Source organism: Oncorhynchus mykiss, chromosome 3, assembly GCF_057628025.1.
Source record: "Oncorhynchus mykiss isolate SJ-2025 chromosome 3, ASM5762802v1, whole genome shotgun sequence".
Taxonomy (NCBI): domain Eukaryota; kingdom Metazoa; phylum Chordata; class Actinopteri; order Salmoniformes; family Salmonidae; genus Oncorhynchus; species Oncorhynchus mykiss.
The window spans coordinates 44883474-44910121 of NC_143024.1; the positions used below are offsets into that span (position 1 = coordinate 44883474).

A 26648-nucleotide genomic window follows, 5' to 3' on the forward strand; every position below is an offset into this window, starting at 1 on the left:
TCTTTAACCGGTGCCCTCCCCTTCATCTACACTGATTTGAACTGGATTTAACAAGTGACATCAATAAGGGATCATGGATTTACCTGGTCAGTCTGTCATGGAAAAAGCAGGTGTCCTTAATGTTTTGTACACTCAGTGTATGTATAAGCTTTAAGATAGCCTTAGGCAGAGCTATATGTATTTTATAACAGCACAATAATGATTTTTATTGAGGCTTTTTTGGGGGGCTTGGGTTCATATATATGTACATTCTTATTCATTCCTTTACACTTGTGTGTATAAGTTTGTTAGATATTACTGCACTGTCGGAACTAGAAGCACAAGCATTTCGCTGCACTCGCATTAACATCTGCCAACCATGTGTATGTGACGAATAAGATTTGATTTATAGGCTTATACATATGCATGAGCTCTAATATGCGCATGTGACGTCTTAAATGCTTTGAATTAATCATCAGCTTAGAAAGCGCTGTCAATTTATTGCGGCTTTGAAACAAGATCCATGACTACCATGTTTTCCCACTCAGTTTCAACCTGTTGTTTAATTTCTTTCTTCGAATTGATTGATCACAATGAGGTCAACCATTGTAGCCTAATGCTGAGTTTTACAAGCATGATACTCCCTAACAGCCACCCAAAATAATTTGACCGCCATTGATGAAGATGAATGAACTCCCGCCATCACCACTTTCAGATTCTTATAATTTAGTCTTGAAATGTTTGATGGGATTATTGCTGTCATTTTTTTTGTCAGTCGGATTAGAGGGACAATAGAGTGCTGAGTACCAGGCCGTTAGCGAGTTGGGTACTACCAATACATCAACTACAGAAGCGGGGAATAGGAGCAGATTACTGTGACTCAGCGGTCACGTGGATTTTGACTGCGGTCATGACTATATACAGTGCCTTGCGAAAGTATTCGGCCCCCTTGAACTTTGCGACCTTTTGCCACATTTCAGGCTTCAAACATAAAGATATAAAACTGTATTTTTTTGTGAAGAATCAACAACAAGTGGGACACAATCCTGAAGTGGAACGACATTTATTGGATATTTCAAACTTTTTTAACAAATCAAAAACTGAAAAATTGGGCGTGCAAAATTATTCAGCCCCTTTACTTTCAGTGCAGCAAACTCTCTCCAGAAGTTCAGTGAGGATCTCTGAATGATCCAATGTTGACCTAAATGACTAATGATGATAAATACAATCCACCTGTGTGTAATCAAGTCTCCGTATAAATGCACCTGCACTGTGATAGTCTCAGAGGTCCGTTAAAAGCGCAGAGAGCATCATGAAGAACAAGGAACACACCAGGCAGGTCCGAGATACTGTTGTGAAGAAGTTTAAAGCCGGATTTGGATACAAAAAGATTTCCCAAGCTTTAAACATCCCAAGGAGCACTGTGCAAGCGATAATATTGAAATGGAAGGAGTATCAGACCACTGCAAATCTACCAAGACCTGGCCGTCCCTCTAAACTTTCAGCTCATACAAGGAGAAGACTGATCAGAGATGCAGCCAAGAGGCCCATGATCACTCTGGATGAACTGCAGAGATCTACAGCTGAGGTGGGAGACTCTGTCCATAGGACAACAATCAGTCGTATATTGCACAAATCTGGCCTTTATGGAAGAGTGGCAAGAAGAAAGCCATTTCTTAAAGATATCCATAAAAAGTGTTGTTTAAAGTTTGCCACAAGCCACCTGGGAGACACACCAAACATGTGGAAGAAGGTGCTCTGGTCAGATGAAACCAAAATGGAACTTTTTGGCAACAATGCAAAACGTTATGTTTGGCGTAAAAGCAACACAGCTGAACACACCATCCCCACTGTCAAACATGGTGGTGTCAGCATCATGGTTTGGGCCTGCTTTTCTTCAGCAGGGACAGGGAAGATGGTTAAAATTGATGGGAAGATGGATGGAGCCAAATACAGGACCATTCTGGAAGAAAACCTGATGGAGTCTGCAAAAGACCTGAGACTGGGACAGAGATTTGTCTTCCAACAAGACAATGATCCAAAACATAAAGCAAAATCTACAATGGAATGGTTCAAAAATAAACATATAGAATGGCCAAGTCAAAGTCCAGACCTGAATCTAATCGAGAATCTGTGGAAAGAACTGAAAACTGCTGTTCACAAATGCTCTCCATCCAACCTCACTGAGCTCGAGCTGTTTTGCAAGGAGGAATGGGAAAAAATGTCAGTCTCTCAATGTGCAAAACTGATAGAGACATACCCCAAGCGACTTACAGCTGTAATCGCAGCAAAAGGTGGCGCTACAAAGTATTAACTTAAGGGGGCTGAATAATTTTGCACGCCCAACTTTTCAGTTTTTGATTTGTTAAAAAAGTTTGAAATATCCAATAAATGTCGTTCCACTTCATGATTGTGTCCCACTTGTTGTTGATTCTTCACAAAAAAAATACAGTTTTATATCTTTATGTTTGAAGCCTGAAATGTGGCAAAAGGTCGCAAAGTTCAAAGGGGCCGAATACTTTATATATATATATATATATATATGACACGCTACCCCTTTGCGATTACAAATGAATATCTTCTGTCTTCTTTTCTCTCTCTCTCCCTCCCAGGTCTCTGTTCATCATGCTGGACAGTCTAAGTTACTGGGATGCGTCGGCCAGCGCAGTGGGCCGGGCCTGGCTCAACCAGGTGCTCCAGAGACACGACATCGCCCGGGTCCTGGAGCCCCTCCTGCTGCTGCTGCTGCACCCCAAGACCCACCGTGTGTCCATCCAGCGCGTCCAGGCCCAGCGCCACTGGGCCCAGGAGGTCCCTAACCACAACGCCCAGGCCGAACAGGACACCTCAGAACCCATCTACATGAGGGACTCGGGAGTCTGTGACAGTGAGTAGAGGGGAGACACGGGTTAGAATGGTGGTGGACAGGACAGCCATGGCCGTGAAGAGATGCAGGATTTTGTTCCAGCCCAGCACTAATAGATTCAACACTCATTTCATGATTGTTTAATGTTGGGCTGGAAGAAAAGCCTGTAGCTCTAAAGGATCAGTGTATTTTGGTGAACATTGGTTTGGAGTGAATCTAGTTCACGGTTCATTTCGACGCCCTAATTTATTTGCATAAACAGTATGACACATCCTTTTCTCTTCTTCTCTCAGACTTCGGCCAGATGCCAGGGGACTCTCTGAAGTCAGGGCTCCGAGGGCTACCATTGGGCGACATGGAGCCCTTCTGCCTGACAGTCAACCCTCTGAGTGACAGCCTGTCCCTGCTCAGCCTGAGCAGTGAGAACCTGGTGCTGAGGGGTGACTGCCATCCTCCTGACCAGCAGGGGGAACCCCACCACCATGGCTCTGAGTCCAGCAGCTCGCACTCCTCCTCCATAGACAATGGCAGCTTCGAGGAGCCAGACAGCACCTGCAGCACAGTGAACGGATGTGGTTCCGACCAAGTCCCTTTCCTTATAGAGTCAGACAATATGGTTCCTGATGAGGAGGGTTCACTAGAAGAGGCTGTGTTGTCAGTGTTAAATGAGTTGATAGACAGGGTGGTGGGTATGGGAGATGATGAGGAGGGGCCACCTGAAACGCCGTCCCCCTCTGAAGCGTGGGCGCAGACGGACTCCGATAGCTCCTCGTCAGATACGCCGACCGGTCTTCGGCTCGATTCAGAACCCCAAGCCCCCTCTCACCGCCTCGAGATGTTAGCGGGTGGCACCCTGGGGTTCTTCCATGTCACCCCACCGGACCAGACAGGGGAGGAGGGGGAGAGGCACCACGAGGTCATCACTCGCCACAGCTCGTCCCCCTCCATCGTGACCCTACCGGATAGCTCGGGCCCGGCCACCCCTCACGACCAGAGCCTCCGTTTGGACGTTGTGGACCAGCGGGCCCGTAAGCGCTCCCACAGCAGCACCCAGCTCAGCCTCAAGGGGAAGATCATGGAGCGTCTGCAAGACAAGTCCACCGGCGCCAAGCCCAAGGTGAAGAAGAGCAAGAAGAAGGACGAGGAGAGACAGAGGAAAGCTGTGCAGGCCGAGAAGCTCCGGCCGCCCAGCATCTTCTTCGGAGACAGCCTGGATCTGGAGAACTGGTACAGCTGCGGAGAAGGTGAGGTGTCCGAGATCGAGAGTGACACCGGCTCGCCCAGTGGGGGCGGAGACGTGAGCGGGGACATTGGTCCCAACGGGAGAGTGGGGCGTAGAGCTTCCGCCTCGCCGCCTCGGTTCAACATCCACCCCCTCTACCAGCACGTGCTACTCTACCTACAGCTGTACGACTCGTCTCGCACGCTGCACGCCCTTTCGGCCATTGCCAGCATGCTGCGGGCGGTGCCATCGGACTTCGTGGACGCCATCTCCACCACCAGCATCAACAACACCTACACACCCCAGCTGTCACTGCTGCAAAACCTGCTGGCACGCCACCGCGTCTCCGTCATGGGCAAGTCATATTTATAAATACACAGATAAAGGACAGTTAAACACAAATGAACTAAACAATTAAAATGTATTCCGGAGGTGCTGGATAAGAGCTACCCTAAAAACCATACAATCGGATGTTTTCTTGTTATTAGAATGTAGAATAATGTGGTGTTCAATCTCCTTCTCCTCCCAGGTAAGGACTTCTACTGCCCCATCTCCCAGGAAAGCCACTCCCACTCGTTCCGCAGCGCCATGTTCCTAGAGATCATCATCTCCCTCTGCCTCTACTTCCTGCGCTCCTACTACTCTGCCCACGTGGGCACGGCTGCCACCGACCTGGCGGGCAACCGTGCCATGCAGCTGACCAGTTTGGAGGTCCTCACCCTCCTCTTCAGCGAGCTGTCCAAGGTGACCGGCGGCTCAGCCAAAGGCTTCGCCAGCTTCATCAGCGATGTGCTGTCCAAGTGTAAGGTCCAGAAGGTGGTGCTCCACTGCCTGCTCTCCTCCATCTTCTCGGCCCAGAAGTGGCACGAGCAACGGGTGGCCTCCGTCAACGTGGCCTCCCAGGAGGAGGGTCTCTCAGAGGACAGTGTCATCAACCTCTCAGAAGATCAAATGGATGGCTGCAGCGCCGTTCAGTCCCAGCTGCTGAGGCTTCTCCAGAGCCTGGTGGTGCTGGAGCACAGGGTCCTAGTGCCCGCTGAGGAGGGCGGTGACGGGGGGCCCGTGGTCGTCTCGGGGGGTGGAACATTAGGTGGTGTAACGTTAGGGACGGGGAGCGGGGCAGGGTCGGGCTTCGAACTGCTGGGAGGAGAGGTGGAGCACATGAACCCACAGCAGCCAATGACGTCGCTGCAGTACCTTCACGGGCAGCCTATCACGGCGCAGGGCATGTTCTTGTGTGCGGTGATCCGGGCGCTGCACCAGCACCACGCGTGTAAGATGCACCCGCAGTGGATCGGCCTGATCACGGCCACGCTGCCCTATATGGGCAAGGTACTGCGCAGGGTGGTGGCCTCGGTCACACTGCAGCTCTGTAGGAACCTGGATAACCTCATTCAGCAGTACCGCTATGAGACCGCCATCACAGATACCAGGTAACTGCTATAGGATAGTTTCTTATAGGCCCATATGAGCTAGGCATTTTGAGATGGTGCTGAGACATCCATATCCACCCATCCATCAGTACTGGTTAGTGGCTGTATTGAAGGGTTTGTGTGTGTTTTAGGTCTACCTATTTAAGTTGAATGCACTGATTGTAAGTCACTCTGGATGAAAGTGTCTGATAAATAACTGAAATGTAAAAGTGGGAATATTGTTGTACCAGGATCTGGTGTGAAGACAATTACAAGCAGATTGTTAGTAACCAGGTTTCCATCCAACCGTTTCATGAATTACCTGAAGTCACGACCGGGCTAATAGAAGCAGGAAATGTTGGGACAATTTCATAAATGTCGGGGGACAATTTGTTGATTTGACATGGTGGGACCTTTTTGTGTCAGTAAAATGTGGATTTATGCGCAAATATTTGATATAATAACCAAAGTAAACTTGGAGTCACGCGATGATATGTGGTGTGGTCCTCCCACTACCACTCGGAGAAAGCATGCAGTTTATTAGGCTACAGATGAAATAAGTTATGATGAACTTCAAAAGGTTGGTGAAAGTGCACGGTGATGAGCTTGGTGCGCCTTTACAATAAATATCAGTGGTCTTATTCTGGTGACATGATAATCGATGCCATTTGACAAATAAAACTGATCTCCATAATAATGTCACCATATAGGTATCTGCAAACTGTTGTCTACAGCGCACGTGCCAAGACCATAGTGGGCACATTTGCTATTTAACAGTTTTTGTGACAAACCCATCGGTCCAGTTGAAAATGAGATGATGACACATTGAACTATATATTTCTATTTGTTACATGAAACTTTAAAGGGATAGTTTATCTATTTCCCCAAAATCAGATGAACTACCATATTTATGTCTGTCTCTGCATCCAGTATGAAGGAAGTTAGAGGTAGTTTTGTGAGCCAATGCTAACTAGCGTTAGCGCAATGACTTGAGGTCTACAGGAACACCTGGCATGCTTGCTGTTCCCATAGACCTCCAGGCATTGCGCTAACGCTAGTTAGCGACTTCCTTCAAACTGCAAACGGCGACATAAAAATGGTGTCCTCGAGTTCATCTGGCTCTGGGAAAGTAGATAAAGGGCTTCATTTGCAAAATCTCAAACCATCCCTTTAAGAAGAAAAAACATACCTTTTTATGTGCTCTTCTTCTTCGTTCATGCATTTTTATCTACAGCCAGTCAGTTTGGTGGAAGCACCACTGGTGGGATAATACAAAGTTATTTTATACAGATTTTTGAGTATTCGCCTGTAAATCTGTCGCCTATTGGATGAACCTAGCTAGTGAAGTATTTGTATGAGGATGAATTGGTTTATTTAAGTACATATCCATGGCAATAGATTTACAGCTGCTTTGTAGCACAGGGTTTGTTGAGTGATGCTGCCACAAGATGGCTCTCTTGACCAGCAGTTGCCTCAAATTACCCACCTTTGACTAATGCCTTTGTAGATTCTACATTGTTACTGTATATTCTATGGCAACATAGAATTGTTTATGGCAAAATCGTTTTTTTTATACCAAACGGTGGCTATTAATTTATACTTTCCCCACTATCCCTCTTCCAGACCTCAGTGGATGGCCCTGTGCATCCCCCCAGATTTGATTCTAACAGTACTGGAAGGAGTGACAGCCATCATCCACTACTGTCTACTGGACCCATCCTCCCAGTATCACCAGGTGAGGGCGCTAGTCAGCCACGCTGCACTGCCAAGTAGACAGACATGTCATATCTGCATTGATTTAATGCTGATGTCACTTATTTACACATCGATAGACCGCCTTCATTGCATGCACGCACTCTGACTCATTCCTCCCTACTTCTTCTCAGAGAGCTATGTGTGCTTGTTCTTTTACATCATTTTATGTCTTTTGTATGTATTTTACTCTGTCACAGGATTTGCGTGTGCTGACAGTGCCTCCTGAAAGTCTGCACACCTCTTGCACAGTCTTCACATTTTGCTGCCTTAAAATTGTATCTAAAGAGTATGACATTATCTGTACAGATCTACACAACCTACTACAGCATTTTCAAAGTGAAAGAAAATTTATAGGACATTTTCCCAAATGAATAAATAAAAAAATACAATATCTTGATTGCGTATGTCCTCACACTCCAGAGTTAATAGTTGGTGGAAGCACCTTTGGCAGCCATTAAAGCTGTAAATCATTCTGAATAAGATTTTACCAACTTTGCACTTACGGCAACATATATCCATTGTTATTGTCAAAATTGCTCAAGCTCAGTGTATTTGGTTTGGAGTCATTGGTGGGCAGCAATATTCAAACCGTGATTGCTATTATCATGGCTTTTGTGGTAGCAGCATCAAGTTATGGGTATGCTTGTCACCGGCAGGGACTGGGAGGTTTGTCATGATCAAAATAAATATGAAAGAAGCAAAGCCCAGGTAAAAAAAATTAGAGGGAAACCCAATAGAGGGGTTTCTCTACCCTGGGATAGAGTTGTATTTTTCAGTGTGACAATTACACAAGCTTTAATGCTGAAGACACACCAGAATGGCTTTCCCAAGAGGTGGTGAGTGTTCCTGAACAGTCCAGTCTCAGTCCTGACTTGAAAATCTGCTTGGAAATGTAGAGACAAGGTTTGAATATTGCTGTCCATCAATGTCTCCCATCCACATTTACTGAGTTGAGCAATTAAAAAAAAAATAAAAATGGCTGCCAATGGTGTTTCCACCAAGTGTTAACTCTGGGGTGTGAGGACAACACATCTTCCTTTTACATTTTTTTTATTAATTTGTTCATGTTTCTATAATTTTTCTTTAACTTTGAAATTGTGGAGTAGGTTGTGTATGTTGGTAGGGGGAAAAAATCAAATGTAATCCCTTTTCAGATGTAATTTTAAGGCAGCTAAACGTGAAGACTGCAAGGGGTGTGCAGACTTTCACCAGTGACTGTATCTCCATGTCCCTATCTCTCCTCTCAGCTGCAGGCGAGTGTGGACCAGAAGCACCTGGCGGAGGCTCGCTCAGGGATCCTGTACATCCTCCACACCATCATGTCCTCCGTCACCCTGCTGTGGAGCGTCCTGTACCAGGCCGACAGCTCTGACCGGCCAGCCGCCGCCTCCGCTGCATCCACTTCCAACATCAACCTGGGATCCACCAAGGTACTGCGTCTACACCCTGACCCTAAGCCTTTTCACAGTACTGAATCGAACTAAGGCGAGCCGAACCAAGCTGTACTGAGCTGCTCTGGTTACTCATCCATCCAGAGTTGCTGGAACTGTGCTGAAATGGACAATGTGATAATAGCCAGCACAGTTCAGTCTGGGTCTACACGATACTGTGAAAAGAGTGCCTGCAGTTGATACCTAGATCATTGTTCTTCAATATAATCAAAACAAAGTTTTTCTTGGTAGTGGACACAGTTTAGCAGGTGTCATAGTGGATGCAGCAAAATGCTTATGTTACTAGCTCGTAACTATCCTGCTCCTAGGCCCCCTACAGGATGTGCAGGCTTTTGTTTCTGCCCAGTACTCCTGATTTGAGGATTTGGCTAAGTATCCATTAGCGCTGGACTGGAACAAAAGCTTGCACAACATGTGTTTCCCCAGGACCATAACATTGTTGAAGGAGGATGGACCGTCCACTGCCCGTCGGCCTGGTCTTATTTCTGACACTGCGTAGAGCGCTCAATCCTTCCTCTTTCTCCTCAGAACTTGCGTCAGCAGATCCTGGAGCTGCTAGGACCCATCTCCATGAACCACGGAGCCCACTTCATGGCAGCTATCGCCTACGTGTGGAACGAGAGGAAGCAGGTCAAGACCACTGCCGCTTACAAGGTAAGCTCCAGAAACCAACATGGCAGAAACCCTTACTAAACACATACACTTTGTGGTTAATGGCAGGGCACAGAGGTCTCTTACCCCGTCTGTGTCCATGTTCGCACACGTGTGTGTAGGTGATCCCCACTGCCAGTGAGGAGCAGCTGTTGCTGGTGGAGCTGGTACGGTCGGTCAGCGCCATGAGGACTGAGACCGTGATGCAGACGGTCAAAGAGGTCCTGAAGCAGCCGCCGGCCATCGCCAAAGAGAAGGTTGGTGCTGCGGTCTCCCAATAGCCTGCAATCTAAACTGGCATGCTCTGTTTTACCGTCGAAACCAGGCATATTCGTTTCCCAATACATACCCTTAGAACACACTGTGCTACGCTAACCTTGTTACAGTTTATGACTATATACAAAGCTGCACGACTCCTAGCCTCCTGCTTGCGTTAGTCCTAATTCACTCTAATGTCGGCCCTCTGTTACTATTACATGTTACCATTAAGCTGGGACCGAGAGATTTACAAACAGCTTCTATCTCAATGCCATCAGACTGCTAAACAGCCATCACTAAGTCAGAGAGGCTGCTGCCTACAATGAGACCCAATCACTGGACACTTTAATAAATGGATCACTAGTCACTTTAAACAATGCCACTTTAAACAATGCCACTTTAATAATGTTTACATATCTTATATTACTCATACCACATGTATATACTGTATTTTATACCATCTATTGCACCTTGCCTATGCTGCTCGGCCATCGCTCATCCATATACTTATATGTACATATTCTCATTCACCCCTTTAGATTTGTGTGTATTAAGTAGATGTTGGGGAATTGTTAGATTACTTGTTAGATAATACTGCACTGTCAGAACTAGAAGCACCAGCATTTCGCTACACTCGCATTAACATCTGCTAACCATGTGTATGTGACCAATAAAATTCGTTTTTGATTTGATTGGACAGATGCCATGTTATTGTTACAGGATATCAAAGTAAACTGGCAGCTTCCCTGCCACGACCTCATTATGTTCTAATGAAATGTAATGTAGTCCAGTGTCACCTCTTCCTCAACCCTCTCCTCCCCCTCTCTCACTCGTCTTCCCTCTTTCTCACCGTAGAAGCATCTGTCTCTGGAGGTGTGCATGCTGCAATTCTTCTATGCCTACGTTCAGAGGTGAGACCAACGGCCCTCCTCCACCTGTCTGTCAAGTGTGTTGAGCATAGGTAGCAAATATATGAGATGTTGGCAATGAAAATCCATGTGAATCGTAAAAAAATCAATTCGTTTGAGTTTTTCCTCTTTTGTAGTTTAGTTCATGTGATGTCATGTATAGGTTGACATTTTTAGACGTAAAGTGTGTTGAGCATGCAGAATACAATTGATTTAATTTCAGATAAAACCCCTGAATTTCGTTACTTTGATTGTCCAATTCATTGAGTTCTGTAGCGTGACTATTATTGTTACTAAACTGTTTATAAAGGTATCGGACTTAAATTAGTACTTGACCCATCATTAGAACATTGTTTGTGACTGTATCCTGCTTGTCGGTCTATGTAGGATCCCTGTGTCCGGTCTGGTGGACAGTTGGCCGTCTCTGCTGGCCCTACTGAAGGACTCGGTACAGCTGGGGCTGCCTGCTCCTGGACAGTTCCTCATACTGGGGTTAGACCACACACACACACCAGTTCCCGGGGTGGCACAGCGGTCTAAGGCACTGCATCTCAGTGCAAGAGGCGTCACTACTGTCCTTGGTTCGAACCCAGGCTGTATCACATCCGGCCATGATTGGGAGTCCCATAGGGGCGCCTCAGTGTCGCCCGGCTTTGGCCGGGGGAGGCAGTCATTGTAAATAAGAATTTGTTCTTAACTGACTTGCCTAGTTAAATAAAATAAATATAAATTATACCAGGCACTACCTCTAGTGATCAAGCTACCGAAGACCAGTCAATTTCAATAAGGGGAAGAAGACACAAGGATACATTTAAGCAATAAGGCCCGAGGAGGTGTGGTATATGGCCAATATACCACAGCTAAGGGGTGTTCTTACGCGCAACGTGCCTGGACACATCCCTTAGCCGTGGTATATTGGCCATATACCACAAATCCCCAGGTGCCTTATTACTATTATAATCTGCTTACTAAAGTAATTAGAGCACCTGATATACCACAGCTGTCAGCCAATCAGCATTCAGGGCTCGAATTAGCTAATCGTAGGAGGAGGGAGAATCTTGCAAGCTATTGTTGACACTGCTGGATACGCGGATATCCAACGTGACATTGTGAGCCTGTTTGGAAGCTACAACCACAAAGGGGAAGACCTCTGCGATTCCTTACTATAACTGCGCTTTACAACACACTGAGACTGCCCTCTCTCACTTCCAACATCACTCCCGTCCCCTTATCTACGCTGTACATACGCAGCCACCAGACTAACCTATCCATCTGTCTCTTCCCCAGAGTTCTGAATGAGTTCATCCTCAAGAACCCGAACCTGGAGAGCAAGAAGGACCAGCGGGAGCTGCAAGTAAGCCTCAGTCCCATGCAAAAGGATTCACTATTATTTTATCTTAAAGATGACATAATTCACAATTCTTATATCCTAGAAAATATAAGATAATATTCATCGAGGTAAGCCCCATCGAGGACCATTTCGGAATCAAGTGTTTTGAATAATACTTGTATGTGCTATCTTCTGGGAATACAATGTACATATTGCTGAACATGTTTTTACCCAAATAAATTCAATTCAAGAGTTCCGTTCCATTATTTACCCCATCATACCAATTGGATTGAAGCAATGTATTGGGCATGTGTTTTACTTAAGTGGTATGGCAGTATTGTAATGAAGCCAGTATGATTATTCACTGTCTGTGTCTGTGTGTGTGTGCAGGATGTGACCCACAAGGTGGTGGAGGCCATCGGAACCATCGCAGGCTCCTCTCTGGAGCAGACCACCTGGCTGAGGAGGAACCTGGAGGTCAAGGCGTCGCCACAGATCGTGGTGGACGGGACCAGCCTGGAGCAAGATGTAGAGGGTAGGAGCGATGAGAGGACCCTTTATAGTACTTGCTAGTTGTGTACAATACGTCAGTTTCATGTTCATTGGGGCACCAAATTCTTATTGGACAAGTCCAGGGAAGTCCCTCCCTGTTTCAGTCCGTTTTCTTCCGTTTGGCCCCTAATAAACACACCCTTAATCAGGAATGTGCAGATTTCAGAGGTGTTTCTTGTGTGACTGAATGTATAGCTGTGTTTCAATATCCACACTATCATACCACTTAGAATGACCCGATGTATTGGGAATGCATTCAAAATGGTAGGTTATGTTAGTGTGGACATTTGATTGTGCTCACGTACAGCGTGCGTCTGCATGTGTGTCTGTGCTGCGTGTGATGTGTCACTAATGGCGTGTGTGTTTCAGATCTAATGCTCACAGTGATGGAGGCGTCCAGCTTCACTCCATCTGTGTACAGCGTTCACGCCCTCACACTGCTAGCGGAGGTAAAACACCAAGCGCTCTGTCTGGCCGCCTTGTCTGTCGGGGTGTGTCCGTCCATCCGTGCGTCCTCTCCACTCACGGCTACCAACAGCCTTGCTTCTGCTATTAGGACCCATGCACAGTCGACTCGCACTCAGCTGATTTACGATCAGCTCTCCCTCCCCCAGGCCCAACCTCAATCACTATTAGCAAAGCAATAAATCCTTCTCTGGACACAGTCGCTGTTGAAGCCAAATATAAACCGGAGCCACTGACTCTGCCTCTCTTGCTTTAGTGTCATAAACAGCCCTCCCTCTCTTCCCGTTGTTTAGGCTTATGTCACTCTCATGTGACCTGTTTATTCATTGCGTTGCGTGAGTGTTTATTGGTCGCTTTATGTCTGCTGTAGTGCACGGATGTATCTTTAAAGCAATATTGCAATGTGCTAGGTTTTATAGTACTTTTTAGGGTAGCACGCTGTTGCCATGTATCCTATCTGAACAGTGCCAAGTATTGAGAGTAGCGGTTGTGTGTTGTCAGGTGCTGGCCCATCTCCTAGACATGGTGTTCTACAGTGATGAGAAAGAGCGGGTGATCCCTCTACTGGTGAACATTATGCACTATGTCGTGCCCTACCTCCGCAACCACAGGTAGGGATGGACCAGCCAATACACTACACTCCTCCGCTAGAGCCTTGAGCACTCCCGGCTCCTCAGTTACACTAAATAACATGCCCATGGGATCTGCCTAGGAAACACTCCCACGCTGTATGACTAGGGCCCAGTATTTCCTGGTCTGGTCATGTCTGGGTCCTATCTCTAATGTGCACTGTGTCTCTGTGCCCTCTTCCTTGGCAGTGCCCACAACGCCCCCAGCTACCGGGCGTGTATCCAGCTGCTGAGCAGCCTGAGTGGGTACCAGTACACCCGGCGGGCCTGGAAGAAAGAAGCCTTCGACCTCTTCATGGACCACACCTTTTTCCAGATGGATTCCTCCTGTGTCAGCCAGTGAGTTGAGGATTGTTGAATGTGTGTGTGGGGGAGGGGACAGGGGTTTGTGTATTCTTGTTATATGTGCTTCATATAATAGGATTTTATCTGACATCCTCTCCTGCATTTTCCAGTTGGAGAGCCATCATTGATCATCTTATGACCCACGACAAGACCACGTTTAGAGATCTTATGAGTAAGTATAATTAGTAGCCTGATTCTTCTAAATGAGAATTTCTGTGTGTAGTTGTATGTGAGGTTTACAGGTAAATATATGGGTCGACTTTATATTATAATTGTTATAGTATAGTAGTTAAGGAGTGTGTGTGTGTGTGTCTGCAGCTCGTGTGGCGGTGGCTCAGAGCAGCTCTCTGAATCTGTTCTCTAACCGAGACGCAGAGCTGGAGCAGAGAGCCATGCTGCTCAAACGCCTGGCCTTCACCATCTACAGCAGCGAGGTGGACCAGTACCAGAAATACCTACCTGACATACAGGGTAAACACGCACATGCAGACAGGCTTGCACGCAAACACCCCCCCTCCCCGCTTACAAACACACACACACAACTAAGACACAAACACACACATCCTTCTGTTTTCAAATATTTACACACACACACACACACACACACACACAGCGGATGGCGTATTGACTTACATGAGCGTGTGTTTCCCCCATCAGAGCGGCTGGTGGAGAGCCTGCGTCTGCCCCAGGTGCCCATCCTCCATGCCCAAGTGTTCCTGTTCTTCAGAGTTCTACTGCTGCGCATGTCTCCTCAACACCTCACCTCACTGTGGCCCACCATGATCACTGAACTGGTGAGAGAGAGCTAGAGCACGCTACAGAACACACACCGCACTTAGTCACACACAGACACAAGCGCCATCTGCCGATGGGCAGCCTGATGAAGGCCTACGCCAAGCCTCAAACACCTCTGCGTTTGTTTGTCCCGCTGTTTATAAATATTTTGATAGAATTTCCAAGAGATAATGTCGGCTTTTTAAGTGAAGTAATGGGTGTCTTGATTGGATAAAAAAGCCCAACTGTTGTTCTTGCAATACTTTTTCGATTACTGAGTTGTGGCGATCATCCCCTTTTTCTCGAACTACTGTACTATAGATCGTCGACCAAGGTAATAGATCGTTATATATAATCCTAAGTGTGTGGCTTTTTTCCTATTTGCTTACCTATGTATTCCCTCCCTCTCAGGTTCAGGTCTTTTTACTCATGGAGCAGGAGCTTACTGCAGATGAGGACATGTCAAGGTAACTGTCAATCCACCAAATGGGAGTGGACATTGATTAATACATGACAGTGAGAGAATGTGTGTTTTTCCTGCCATAGAAATGATGTGCCCTGATGATGATGGCTTGGATTTGAGTTTCAGGTGCTCAACGCGCTTTAGATTGTATGGTGGGGAAACTTCCACTACCAATGTGTATCTTCAACCTGTAGGGCTGGTTTCCTGGACACAGATTAAGAGTAGACCTGAATTTAAACGCATGTTCAATGGAGATTCTCCGTTTGACAGAAAGTGCATTTGAATCCAGGGCTAGGTTTAATCTGTGTCCAGGAAACTGGTCTATGCCGTGTGTATGCGTTGGTCATGTTTCCATCTGGGTTTGACCTGTAGGACGTCGGGTCCATCGGTGGCTGGCCTGGAGACCACCTACTCTGGGGGGAACGGTTTCTCCACCTCCTACAACAGCCAGCGCTGGCTCAACCTCTACCTGTCTGCCTGCAAACTGCTGGACCTGGCCCTGGCACTGCCCTCCGAGAGCCTGCCCCAGTTCCAGATGTGTGTACTAACCCACTACTCCTGCCTGGGTTCATACACTCGCATGCAGTACATTCATCTGAAGACTGTAATGCACACTGCACTCTCTCCTTTAGATTTGTGTTTGGAAGGTTATAAAAGGTTTAAGCACAGATTGTGTTTCAGAACACATGAAAGAAAGTATGTCGCATCACTTTTACCCAGTGAGGTCCTCAAGCCTTTTCACACGTTTCATACTGAACGAAATCATTCAGTGATGGCTCCTATATTTTCCTGTCACTTTGTCCTTTCCGTCATACATTATGTGTTTTTTGCTCAGAAGTGTGAAAAGGATTGTGTGTGTGTGTAATGTTTGGGCATTGGTTGTGTTCTTTCTTAGGTACCGCTGGGCCTTTATCCCCGAGGCATCTGATGACTCGGGCCTGGAGGTGAGACGTCAGGGGACCCACCAGAGAGAGTTCAAACCCTACGTTGTCCGACTAGCCAAGCTGCTGAGGAAACGAGCCAAGGTAACTGCTCTGGTCTACCTTCAGAGCAACATAATGCAAGGCTAGACATAGACCCACATTAGCAAAAGTGACCAATTGCAATGACCTTGGTAACTTTAGCTATTACTGACATTTGGGACAACTTAGTGTACCCCTAAGGCCAGTAGTGTAGCAGCCTGAAAATCTTTTCTGAAGGCCATCAGTGGGTGAACATCAGCTGCAGTCCCCGCGGTGTGTTCCAGGGGACACCTGCCGGTGGTCAAGAGTGAGGCAGTCTTTCACGATTCAACATGTAGAATCTTGGATGAGCGTCAGGGATAACTTCACACCCTTGAGCCAATCAGAGCGCTAGGGCACTTTCCCCACGTGACAACAAAAATGAAACTTGAGAAATGTAAATGTCAGCTGCTAATTTGAAAAATGAAAAAATTCTGGCAGACAATCAAGTCAGATAATGGCACCAACAAAGCACATAGAGTTGAAGTCGGAAGTTTACATACTTAGGTTGGAGACCTTAAAACTCGTTTTTCAACCACTCCACAAATTTCTTGTTAACAAACTATAGTATTGGCAAGTCGGTTTGGATGTATACTTTGTGCATGACACAAGTAATTTTTCCAACAATTGTTTACAGACAGATTAATTCACTGTATCACAATTCCAGTGGGTCAGAAGTTGACACACTAAATTGTCTGTGCCTTTCCAGAAAATCATGTCATGGCTTTAGAAGCCTCTGATAGGCTAATTGACATCATTTGAATCAATTGGAGGTGTACCTGTGGATGTATTTCAAGGCCTACCTTCAAACTCAGTGCCTCTTTGCTTGACATCATGGGAAAATCAAAAGAAATCAGCCAAGACCTCAGGAAAGAAAATTGTAGACCTCCACAAGTCTGGTTAATCCTATGGAGCAATTTCCAAACACCTGAAGATACCACGTTCATCTGTACAAACAATAGTACGTAAATACAAACAGTATAAACACAATTTTTGGAGAACTGTCCTCTGGTCTGATGAAACAAAAATAGAACTGTTTGGCCAAAATGACCATCGTTACATTTGGAGGAATAATGGGGAGGATTGCGAGACCATCCCAAACGTGAAGCACAGGGGTGGCAGCATCATGTTGGGGTGTTTTGCTGCAGGAGGAACTGGTGCACTTCACAAAATAGATGGCATCACGATGTTTGAAAATTCTGGATATACTGTAGCAACATCTCAAGACATCATTAAAGCTTGGTTGCAAATGGGTCTTGCAAATGGACAATGACCCCAAGTATACTTCCGAAGTTGTGGCAAAATGGCTTAAGGACAAGAAAGTCAAGGTATTGGAGTGGCCATCACAATGCCCTGACCTCAATCTTATAGAAAATGTGTGGGCAGAACTGAAAATGTGTGCGTGAGCAAGGAGGCCTACAAACCTGACTCAGTTACACCAGCTCTGTCAGGAAGAATGGGCCAAAATTCACCCAACTTATTGTGAGATGCCTGTGGAAGGCTACTCGAAACGTTTGTCCCAAGTTAAACAATTTAAAGGCAATGCTACCAAATACTAATTGAGTGTATGTGAACTTCTGACCCACTGGGAATGTGATGAAAGAAAGCAAAGCTGAAATAAATCATTCTCTCTCTTATTCTGACATTTCACATTCTTAAAATAAAGTGCTGATCCTAACTGACCTAAGACAGGGAATTTTTACTAGGAATTGTTAAAAACTGAGTTTTAAATGTATTTGGCTAAGGTGTATGTAAACTTCCGACTTCAACTGTCCTCTCACTGTCAACTGGGTTTATTTTCAGCAAACTTAACGTGTAAATATTTGTATGAACATAAGATTTAACAACTGAGACATGAACAAGTTCCACAGACATGTGACTAACAAAAATTGAATTATGTGTCCCTGAAGAAAGGGGGGGCCAAAATCAAAAGTAACAGTCGGTATCTGGTGTGGCCACCAGCTGCATTAAGTGCTGCATTGCATCACCTCCTCATGGACTGCACCAGATTTGCCAGTTATTGCTGTGAGATGTTACCCCACTCTTCCACTAAGGCACCTGCAATTTCTCTGACATTTCTGGGGGGAATGGCCCTAGCCCTCACCCTCCGATCCAGCAGTTCCCAGACGTGCTCAATGGGATTGAGATCCGGGCTCTTCGCTGGACATGGCAGAACACTGACATTCCTGTCTTGCAGGACATCATGCACAGAACGAGCAGTATGGCTGATGGAATTGTCATGCTGGAGGGTCATGTCAGGATGAGCCTGCAGGAAGTGTACCACATGAGGGAGGAGATTGCGTTGAGATTGCCTGCAATGACAACAAGCTCAGTCTGATGATGTTGTGACACACCGACCCAGACCATGACGGACCCTCCACGTCCAAATTGATCCCGCTCCAGAGTACAGGCCTCGGTGTAACGCTCATTCCTTCGACGATAAACTCGAATCCGACCATCACCCCTGGTGAGACAAAACCGCGGCTCGTCAGTGAAGTGCACTTTTTGTCAGTCGTGTCTGGTCGAGCGACGGTGGGTTTGTGCCCATAGGCAACGTTGTTGCCAGTGATGTCTGGTGAGGACCTGCCTTACGACAGGCCTACAAGCCCTCAGTCCAGCCTTTCTCAGCCTATTGCGGACAGTCTGAGCACTGATGGAGGGATTGTTCGTTCCTGGAGTAACTTGGGCAGTTGTTGTTGCCGTCCTGTACCTGTTCCGCAGGTGTGATGTTCAGATGTACCGATCCTCTGCAGGTGTTGTTACACGTGGTTTGCCACTGTGAGGACGATCAGCTGTCCGTCCTGTCTCCCTGTATCGCTGATAAAATGAATCCCTTACTTTTGATGATCTTCATATGGTGGCACTCAGAAGACATTCATTTACTCAATAAATGTTCCTTTTTTTCGATTAAGTCTCTTTATATCCAAAAACCTCAGTTTTGTTTGTGTGTTTTCTTCAGTAATCCACAGGCTCAAACGCAGTCAAAACAGGCAGACAAAAAAATCAAAATTGTATCTGTAAAGTTCATAGAAACATGTCAAACGATGTTTATATTTAATCCTCAGGTTGTTTTTAGCCTAAATGATCTATAATATTTCAACCGGACAATAATGTTGTCAATATAAAAGGTAAACAACATTGAATAGAAAACTATAAAACCAACAAAAAAAACAACTTCCTGACTTCCTCAGGTTTTCACCTGCCAAATCAGTTCTGTTATACTCAGACACTATTTTAACAGTTTTGGAAACTTTAGAGTGTTTTCTATCCAAATCTACCAGGTGTGTACATATCATATCTTCTGGGCCCGAGTAGCAGGCTGTTTAATTTGGGCATGCTTTTCATCCAAAATTCCGAATGCTGCCCCCTACCCTAGAGAAGTTAAACCTTTTATAATGAAGATCTGTGAAGTTATTTGGATTTTTACGAATGATCTTTGAAAGACAGGGTCTTTTTTTGTTGAGTTTAATATGTGTAGTCATAGCTATATAAAGTCACATCTCTTTGCTCATTCTGCTGTCATCTGTTTCCATCCATTCCTTCCCATAGAAGAACCCAGAGGAGGACTGTTCCCTGCGTACTCTGTCCTGGGAACCGGGCCACCTCACCCTGACGCTCTACGTGATCCGCAGTATGGAGCAGCTCCTCCCTTTCTTCAACCTGCTCAGCCAGGTGTTCAACAGTAAGGCCAGCAGCCGCAATGCCGCCCCCAGCCACTCTGGGCCCTCCTTCCCCAACAAGGAGGGCAAGCTGGAGAGCCAAAAAGTGTTCTGGAGTCGGGCACGGCAAAACATTGAGGAGATGGTGGAGAAAGACTTTCTAGAGGGCCTTATCAAGACGTGAACACGAGGGACAGAGGGAAATGTATTTTCCGAAGGGAAATAAATTAATAAAAAGCACTAGTGAATAAAACTCATATTGTATATAAGGGAACATATTAGGGACATAAACAATGGGTACTAAAAATAAATCAAGTTTGTACATTTTATTTCTTCTATTTATAATGACTGTATTTTACTTTTCAAAGGCTTTTAATTATTTGTATATACAGGGCAGCTGTGAAGACTGACTGACAGTTTGTGCAAGCCCTTTCTGGGACAATGTGAAGATGCTGTGCAATTCTATATTGTTGTGACTTACTGAATTAAAGACGTATCATGAGATCTTACATGCCATGTGTGTCTCGGTCTCACCCTCACCATGGACAGACAAGTTATTTGAAAGGGTTTGAGCATCATAGAGAGTGGAAAGCACTTAAAGGTCCAGTGCAGTTGTTTTTATCTCAATATCAAATTTTCTTACTGTGATTGTTTTCAATTAAAATTGTCGAAAAATATGAATAGCTTCTTCGCAAAGAGCAATTTCTCAAGCAAGAATTTCGCTAGGACTGTCGAAGTGGAGAGGGGAAAACTGAAAGCTAGCTGTTATTTGCGGAGAGGTTTGGAACTCTTTCTTATTGGTCTATTCACCGAACAGGCTGATATTTCACTGTGTCTCCTGTGGTTGAGAGCTAGAATTTCTGGCAATATGAATGGTGCAAGGCAAGAGAGAGGGCAGACATGAACATAAATTGTGTCTATCAAACATTTCCCTCCCAACTTTTCTGTTTACTGTAATGACTGTCCATGTTGAGGCATTGGAAGTACAGTCGTGGCCAAAAGTTTTGAGAATGACGCAAATATTAATTTTCACAAATCTGCTGCCTCAGTTTGTATGATGGCAATTTGCATATACTCCAGAATGTTATGAAGAGTGATTAGAGGGATTGCAATTAATTTGCCAAGTCCCTCTTTGCCATGCAAATGAACTGAATCAACAAAAACATTTCCACTGCATTTCAGCCCTGCCACAAAAGGACCAGGTGACATCATGTCAGTGATTCTCTCGTTAACACAGGTGTGAGTGTTGACAAGAACAATGCTGGAGATCACTCTGTCATGCTGATTGAGTTCAAATAACAGACTGGAAGCTTCAAAAGGAGGGTGGTGCTTGGAATCATTGTTCTTCCTCTGTCATCCATGGTTACCTGCAAGGAAACACGTGCCGTCATCATTGCTTTGCACAAAAAGGGCTTCACAGGCAAGGATATTGCTGCCAGTAAGATTGCACCTAAATCAACCATTTATCGGATCATCAAGAACTTCAAGGAGAGTGGTTCAATTGTTGTGAAGAAGGCTTCAGGGCGCCCAAGAAAGTCCAAGCACCAGGGCCGTCTCCTAAAGTTGATTCAGCTGCGGGATCGGGGCACCACCAGTACAGAGCTTGCTCAGGAATGGCAGCAGACAGGTGTGAGTGCATCTGCATGCACAGTGAGGTGAAGACCTTTGGAGGATGGCCTGGTGTTACGAAGGCCAGCAAAGAAGCTACTTCTCGCCAGGAAAAACATCAGGGACAGACTGATATTCTGCAAAAGGTACATGGATTGGACTGCTGAGGACTGGAGTAAAGTCATTTTCTCTGATGAATCCCCTTTCCGATTGTTTGGGGCATCCGGAAAAAAGCTTGTCCGGAGAAGACATGGTGAGCGCTACCATCAGTCCTGTGTCATGTCAACAGTAAAGCATCCTGAGACCATTCATGTGTGGAGTTGCTTCTCAGCCAAGGGAGTGGGCTCACTCACAATTTTGCCTAAGAACACAGCCATGAATGAAGAATGGTACCAACACATCCTCCGAGAGCATCTTCTCCCAACCATCCAGGAACAGTTTGGTGACGAACAATGCCTTTTCCAGCATGACCGAGCACCTTGCCATAAGGCAAAAGTGATAACTAATTGGCTCGGGGAACAAAACATTGATATTTTGGCCAGGAAACTCCCCAGACCTTAATCCCATTGAGAACTTGTCAATCCTCAAGAGGCGGGTGGACAAACAAAACCCCAAAAATTCTGACAAACTCCAAGCATTGATTATGCAAGAATGGGCTGCCATCAGTCAGGATGTGGCCCAGAAGTTAATTGACAGCATGCCAGGGCAGATTGCAGAGGTCTTGAAAAAGAATGGTCAGCACTGCAAATATTGACTCTTTGCATCAACTTCATGTAATTGTCAAAAATAGCCTTTGACACTTATGAAATGCTTGTAATTATACTTCAGTATTCCATAGTAACATCTGACAAAAATATCTAAAGACACTGAAGCAGCAAACTTAGTGAAAATTAATATTTTTCATTCTCAAAACTTTTGGCCACGACGGTACATTAAAGGCCCAAATCATTCTTGATTGGCAGATTAAAATGTAAAGATAGTTTCATTTTATGTACACAGTTAAACATAACCATATACTAAAGGGGTCTTATTGTATGGACTTACAAATTCAGTAGTCATCCTCGTGGACAATCTTTACCTGGTCCCATGCTGCCTCTGAGGCCTGGCTGTTATTTATATACTGTATATACAGTGCCTTCGGAAAGTATTCAGATCCCTTCACTGACATTTCCACATTTTCTTAGGTTACAGCCTAAATCATTTTTTTACCTAATCAATCCACACACAATACTCCATAATGACAAAGCAAAAACAGTTGTAATTTTTGTGTGTGTTAATTATCTTTAATAAAACTGATATCACATTTACATAACTATTCAGACCCTTTACTCAGTACTTTGTTAAAGCACCTTTGGCAGCGATTACCGATTTGAGTCTTCTTGGGTGTGACGCTGAAAGCTTGGCACACCTGTATTCGGAGAGTTTCTCCCATTCTTCCTTCAAGTCCGGGCTCGGGTTGGGCCACTCAATGACATTGAGACTTGTCCTGAAGCCACTCCTGCGTTGTCTTGGCTGTGTGCTTTGGGTCATTGTCCTGTTGCAAGCTGAACCTTCGTCCCAGTTTGAGGTCCTGAGTACTCTGAAGCAGGTTTTCATCAAGGATCTCTCTGTACTTTGCTCCATTCATCTTTGCTTCGATCCTGACTTGTCTCCCAGTTCCTGCCGCTGAAAAACATTCCCACAGCATGATGATGCCACCACCATGCTTCAATCAAGCAATCAAAAGTATTTATAAAGCCTTTTTTACATCAGCCGATGTCACAAAGTGCTATACAGAAACCTAGCCTAAATCCCAAAAAGCAAGCAATGCAGATGTAGAAGCACGGTGGCTAGGAAAAACTCCCTAGCAAGGCTACCATTAATGAGATTTTTTTTTTTTATCAAATCAATTAACTATATTTACTTATTATGATGATTAAAGTAATCATGTAACAATGAACTCCTTAGCAATCTTGGGGCACCACGGAAAAAGTTGGTTTCATGAGTTACCGTTTCCCGAATTAACTCTAAAGATATAAATACACTACCGTTCAAAAGTTTGGGGTCACTTAGAAATGTCCTTATTTTTGAAAGAAAAGCTAATTTGTTGTCCATTAAAATAACATCAAATTGATCAGAAATACAGTGAAGACATTGTTAATGTTGTAAATGACTATTGTAGCTGGAAACAGCTAATTCTTTATGGAATGTCTACATAGGCGTACAGAGGCCCATTATCAGCAACCATCACTCGTGTGTTCCAATGGCACATCGTGTTAGCTAATCCAAGTTTATAATTTTAAAAGGCTAATTGATCATTAGAAAACCCTTTTGCAATTATGTGAGTACAGCTGAAAAGTGTTGTTCTGATTAAGGAAGCTATAAAACGGGCCTTCTTTAGACTAGTTGAGTATCTGGAACATCAGCATTTGTGTGTTCGATTACAGGCTCAAAATGGCCAGAAACCAGGAACTTTCTTCTGAAACTCAACAGTCAATTCTTGTTCTGAGAAATGAATTGCCAAAGAACTGAAGATCTCGTACAACGCTGTGTACTACTCCCTTCACAGAACAGTGCAAACGGGCTCTAACCAGAATAGAAAGAGGATTGGGAGGCCCCGGTGCACAACTGAGCAAGAGGACAAGTACATTAGAGTGCCTCGTTTGAGAAACAGACGCCTCACAAGTCCTCAACTGGCAGCTTCATTAAATAGTACCCGCAAACACCAGTCTCAACTTCAACAGTGAAGAGGCAACTTCGGATGCTGGTCTTCTAGGAAGAGTTGCTCAGAAAAAGCAATATCTCAGACTGGCCAATAAAAAGAAAAGATTAAGATGGGCAAAATAACACAGACAGTGGACAGAGGAACTCTGCCTAGAAGGCCAGCATCCCGGAGTCGCCTCTTCACTGTTGACGTTGAGACTGATGTTTTGTGGGTGCTATTCAATGAAGTTGAGGGCTTGTGAGGTGTCTGTGACCCCAAACCTTTGAACGATAGTGTATATCATTATACCAATCATCCGTGAATTATCATTATTACCTCATCATTCTCATTCTGAACGTTGTTGACTTCAAATCTGCACGAACCATGATGAATCAGCGATACACAAATTGGCTTAATTATTTATTTACTAACTAAATAATCACACAGAATTACATAAACACACACAGAATAGATTATACATTGATTACTAACATGATGCAATGAAAAGTCTCTAGTGGACTAACCCGATATGACGGCTTGTTACACAATGAAAGGGGGCGGGAAGAAAGAGCGGAAGGAGGAGAGACAAAGGAATTCAACTTTCAAACATGCAGTTGAATAATACGCTCATCGTAAATGTGGATATTTAGCACCATAAAAACCGCTCGATCTGATTTAGAAATGCAAAGTACATATTTACGCTTGTATGTCTTTGTCGTCTCTTTCTGGTGAAATCAACCTGTCCATCTATGGAGAGTAGTTCATCAGAAGTCTCTGGTTGTCCACCAGAGGTCACCATGTCCTTAGTAGTTGTAGTAGGTTGGTCTCAGAGTGTCTGTTAGAACATATCTTCCAGAGGTGTACCATGCGGTGTTCAGTGGGCTTTATTCTTCACTCTGCTTGATTAGAATAGATACCCTAGAGATACCTATAGTGGTGAGAGGAAATTGTTCTTTGTCTCTCGTCTTCGGTCAAGTTTCCTAGGCTAACAGTGCATAAACAGCTGCAGACTGAATGTTCCTGTGTAGTTTTACCATTTTCTGGTATTGTAGTTTCAAACCTTTTTGCCATATCCAGCTCTCGCTGTACTTTGGCTGGTCTTTAGTTTGAAACCATTTCTCAGCCGCGTAGCCACCGCTTCACGCTGTCTGGTCCGGGAGAGATTTTCTTCTTCTCTGTTGAAAGTTTCAGAGTTTCTAACCACTTCGTAACTTTCAGCTCATGCTGTCGGTCACGCTGGTCTAATATGTTCATTCTTCAGCGAGTCCTTTTAAGCACTCGCCTTGGAGGGCGGTTCCATCCCATTGCCACAATGTCTGTGCTCACGTGGGCGGGGTCACTGACTTGGCAAAAGTCTTTTGATGTTACAGTATTGTCTCATTTAGAAGGCAAGAATAACATTTAATTTTCTCACAAATAGTTTCATATTGAATCATATAAGTTCTACAACATTTAGATGTAAAGCTGATAACTGGGACGCATACATTTGTAGAGCTACCATTATGTGGTTATACAGTCCTTAATTGTATCACGAAACAACAACTTATTTGACGTGATTATTGTTTACAGCCCCACGAACCATTTACCACTTTATTTACATCAGAAATATTGTTTCAATGTCTAACCTTTTGATGTTACAGTACTGCAAAATCTCTCTGTTGTAACAAAGGGATGTTTAACTTCCTTTATGCAGAGCGGGGGAGAGAAAATTCACCCAACTTATTGTGGGAAGCTTGTGGAAGCCTACCCGAAACGTTTGAGACAAGTTAAACAATTTAAAGGCAATACTACCAATATTAATTGGGTGTATGTAAACTTCTGACCCACTGGGAATGTGATGAAAGTTATAAAAGCTGAAATAAATCATTCTCTCTACTATTATTCTGACATTTCACATTCTTATAATAAAGTGGTGATCCTAACTGACCTAAGACAAGGATCTTTTACCAGGATGAAATGTCAGGAATTGTGAAATACTGAGTTTACATGTATTTGGCTAAGGTGTATGTAAACTTCCGACTTCAACTGTATATGTAATGATGAGATCGTCTTGTCTCCACCCTAACAACGGTAGTCCTCCCAAAGGCCTGAAGGCAGGTGGTCTGCTTATTGTGGACAGATTTTCACTGGAGTAAACCCTCTCTCTTCGTCTCTTCATCTTTGGTAGAAACCAATTGAGGACAGCGCCATGATGCTGAAATGGTTCGAGACCCATAGACTCGGCAGCACATGTGGATAGCGCAATGGTGCTGAAATGGTTCTAATATAAATAACTGAAGGTTTCTCTATCATCACCAATAGTTGCGCAAACATGTAATTGTGAACAAACAATTATTGTCAGGGACTCCAGAGGAAAAGGAAGACTTCCAACAGGGATTACATATGAAAGCATAATAAGCAGCGTAACACAATACAGTTGAGTCAGGGAGCTTTCCACATCCTTCTCATGTACTGGCCAGATCCGCTTTTGATTACTCGTGCGCATCTGCCTATCAGTTGCATCGTTGGCTTCTGTGGTCCCCTTTAACCCTTTAAGAACTAGTCTCGCCATGGGGACGCTGCCCGCTGCTTATAGGGATGCAGCCACTAGCCTACTGGGTTCTTAAATGACGTGTCATCTGAATCAGACGAGGGGGA

General features: G+C 44.8%; 1 protein-coding gene across 4 annotated transcripts in view; it reads left to right on the forward strand.

Moving 5' to 3' along the window:
- dop1a (DOP1 leucine zipper like protein A) overlaps positions 1 to 20229 on the forward strand; it is a 40452-nt gene extending 20223 nt beyond the window's left edge. For all 4 annotated transcript variants that reach the window (XM_021596303.3, XM_036973904.2, XM_021596285.3 and 1 more), the window contains 21 exons: positions 2592 to 2866; positions 3139 to 4422; positions 4597 to 5500; positions 7103 to 7214; positions 8482 to 8664; positions 9214 to 9339; positions 9459 to 9593; positions 10450 to 10505; positions 10890 to 10994; positions 11790 to 11856; positions 12223 to 12367; positions 12754 to 12833; positions 13351 to 13460; positions 13668 to 13817; positions 13934 to 13995; positions 14142 to 14294; positions 14481 to 14617; positions 15009 to 15064; positions 15433 to 15597; positions 15956 to 16085; positions 19611 to 20229. In XM_021596303.3, the coding sequence (XP_021451978.3) occupies positions 2592 to 2866; positions 3139 to 4422; positions 4597 to 5500; positions 7103 to 7214; positions 8482 to 8664; positions 9214 to 9339; positions 9459 to 9593; positions 10450 to 10505; positions 10890 to 10994; positions 11790 to 11856; positions 12223 to 12367; positions 12754 to 12833; positions 13351 to 13460; positions 13668 to 13817; positions 13934 to 13995; positions 14142 to 14294; positions 14481 to 14617; positions 15009 to 15064; positions 15433 to 15597; positions 15956 to 16085; positions 19611 to 19904 (4729 nt within the window). In that variant the 3' untranslated portion in view covers positions 19905 to 20229. The remainder of the gene's footprint in view (positions 1 to 2591; positions 2867 to 3138; positions 4423 to 4596; positions 5501 to 7102; positions 7215 to 8481; positions 8665 to 9213; positions 9340 to 9458; positions 9594 to 10449; positions 10506 to 10889; positions 10995 to 11789; positions 11857 to 12222; positions 12368 to 12753; positions 12834 to 13350; positions 13461 to 13667; positions 13818 to 13933; positions 13996 to 14141; positions 14295 to 14480; positions 14618 to 15008; positions 15065 to 15432; positions 15598 to 15955; positions 16086 to 19610) is intronic.
- Positions 20230 to 26648: the final 6419 nt, after the last annotated feature.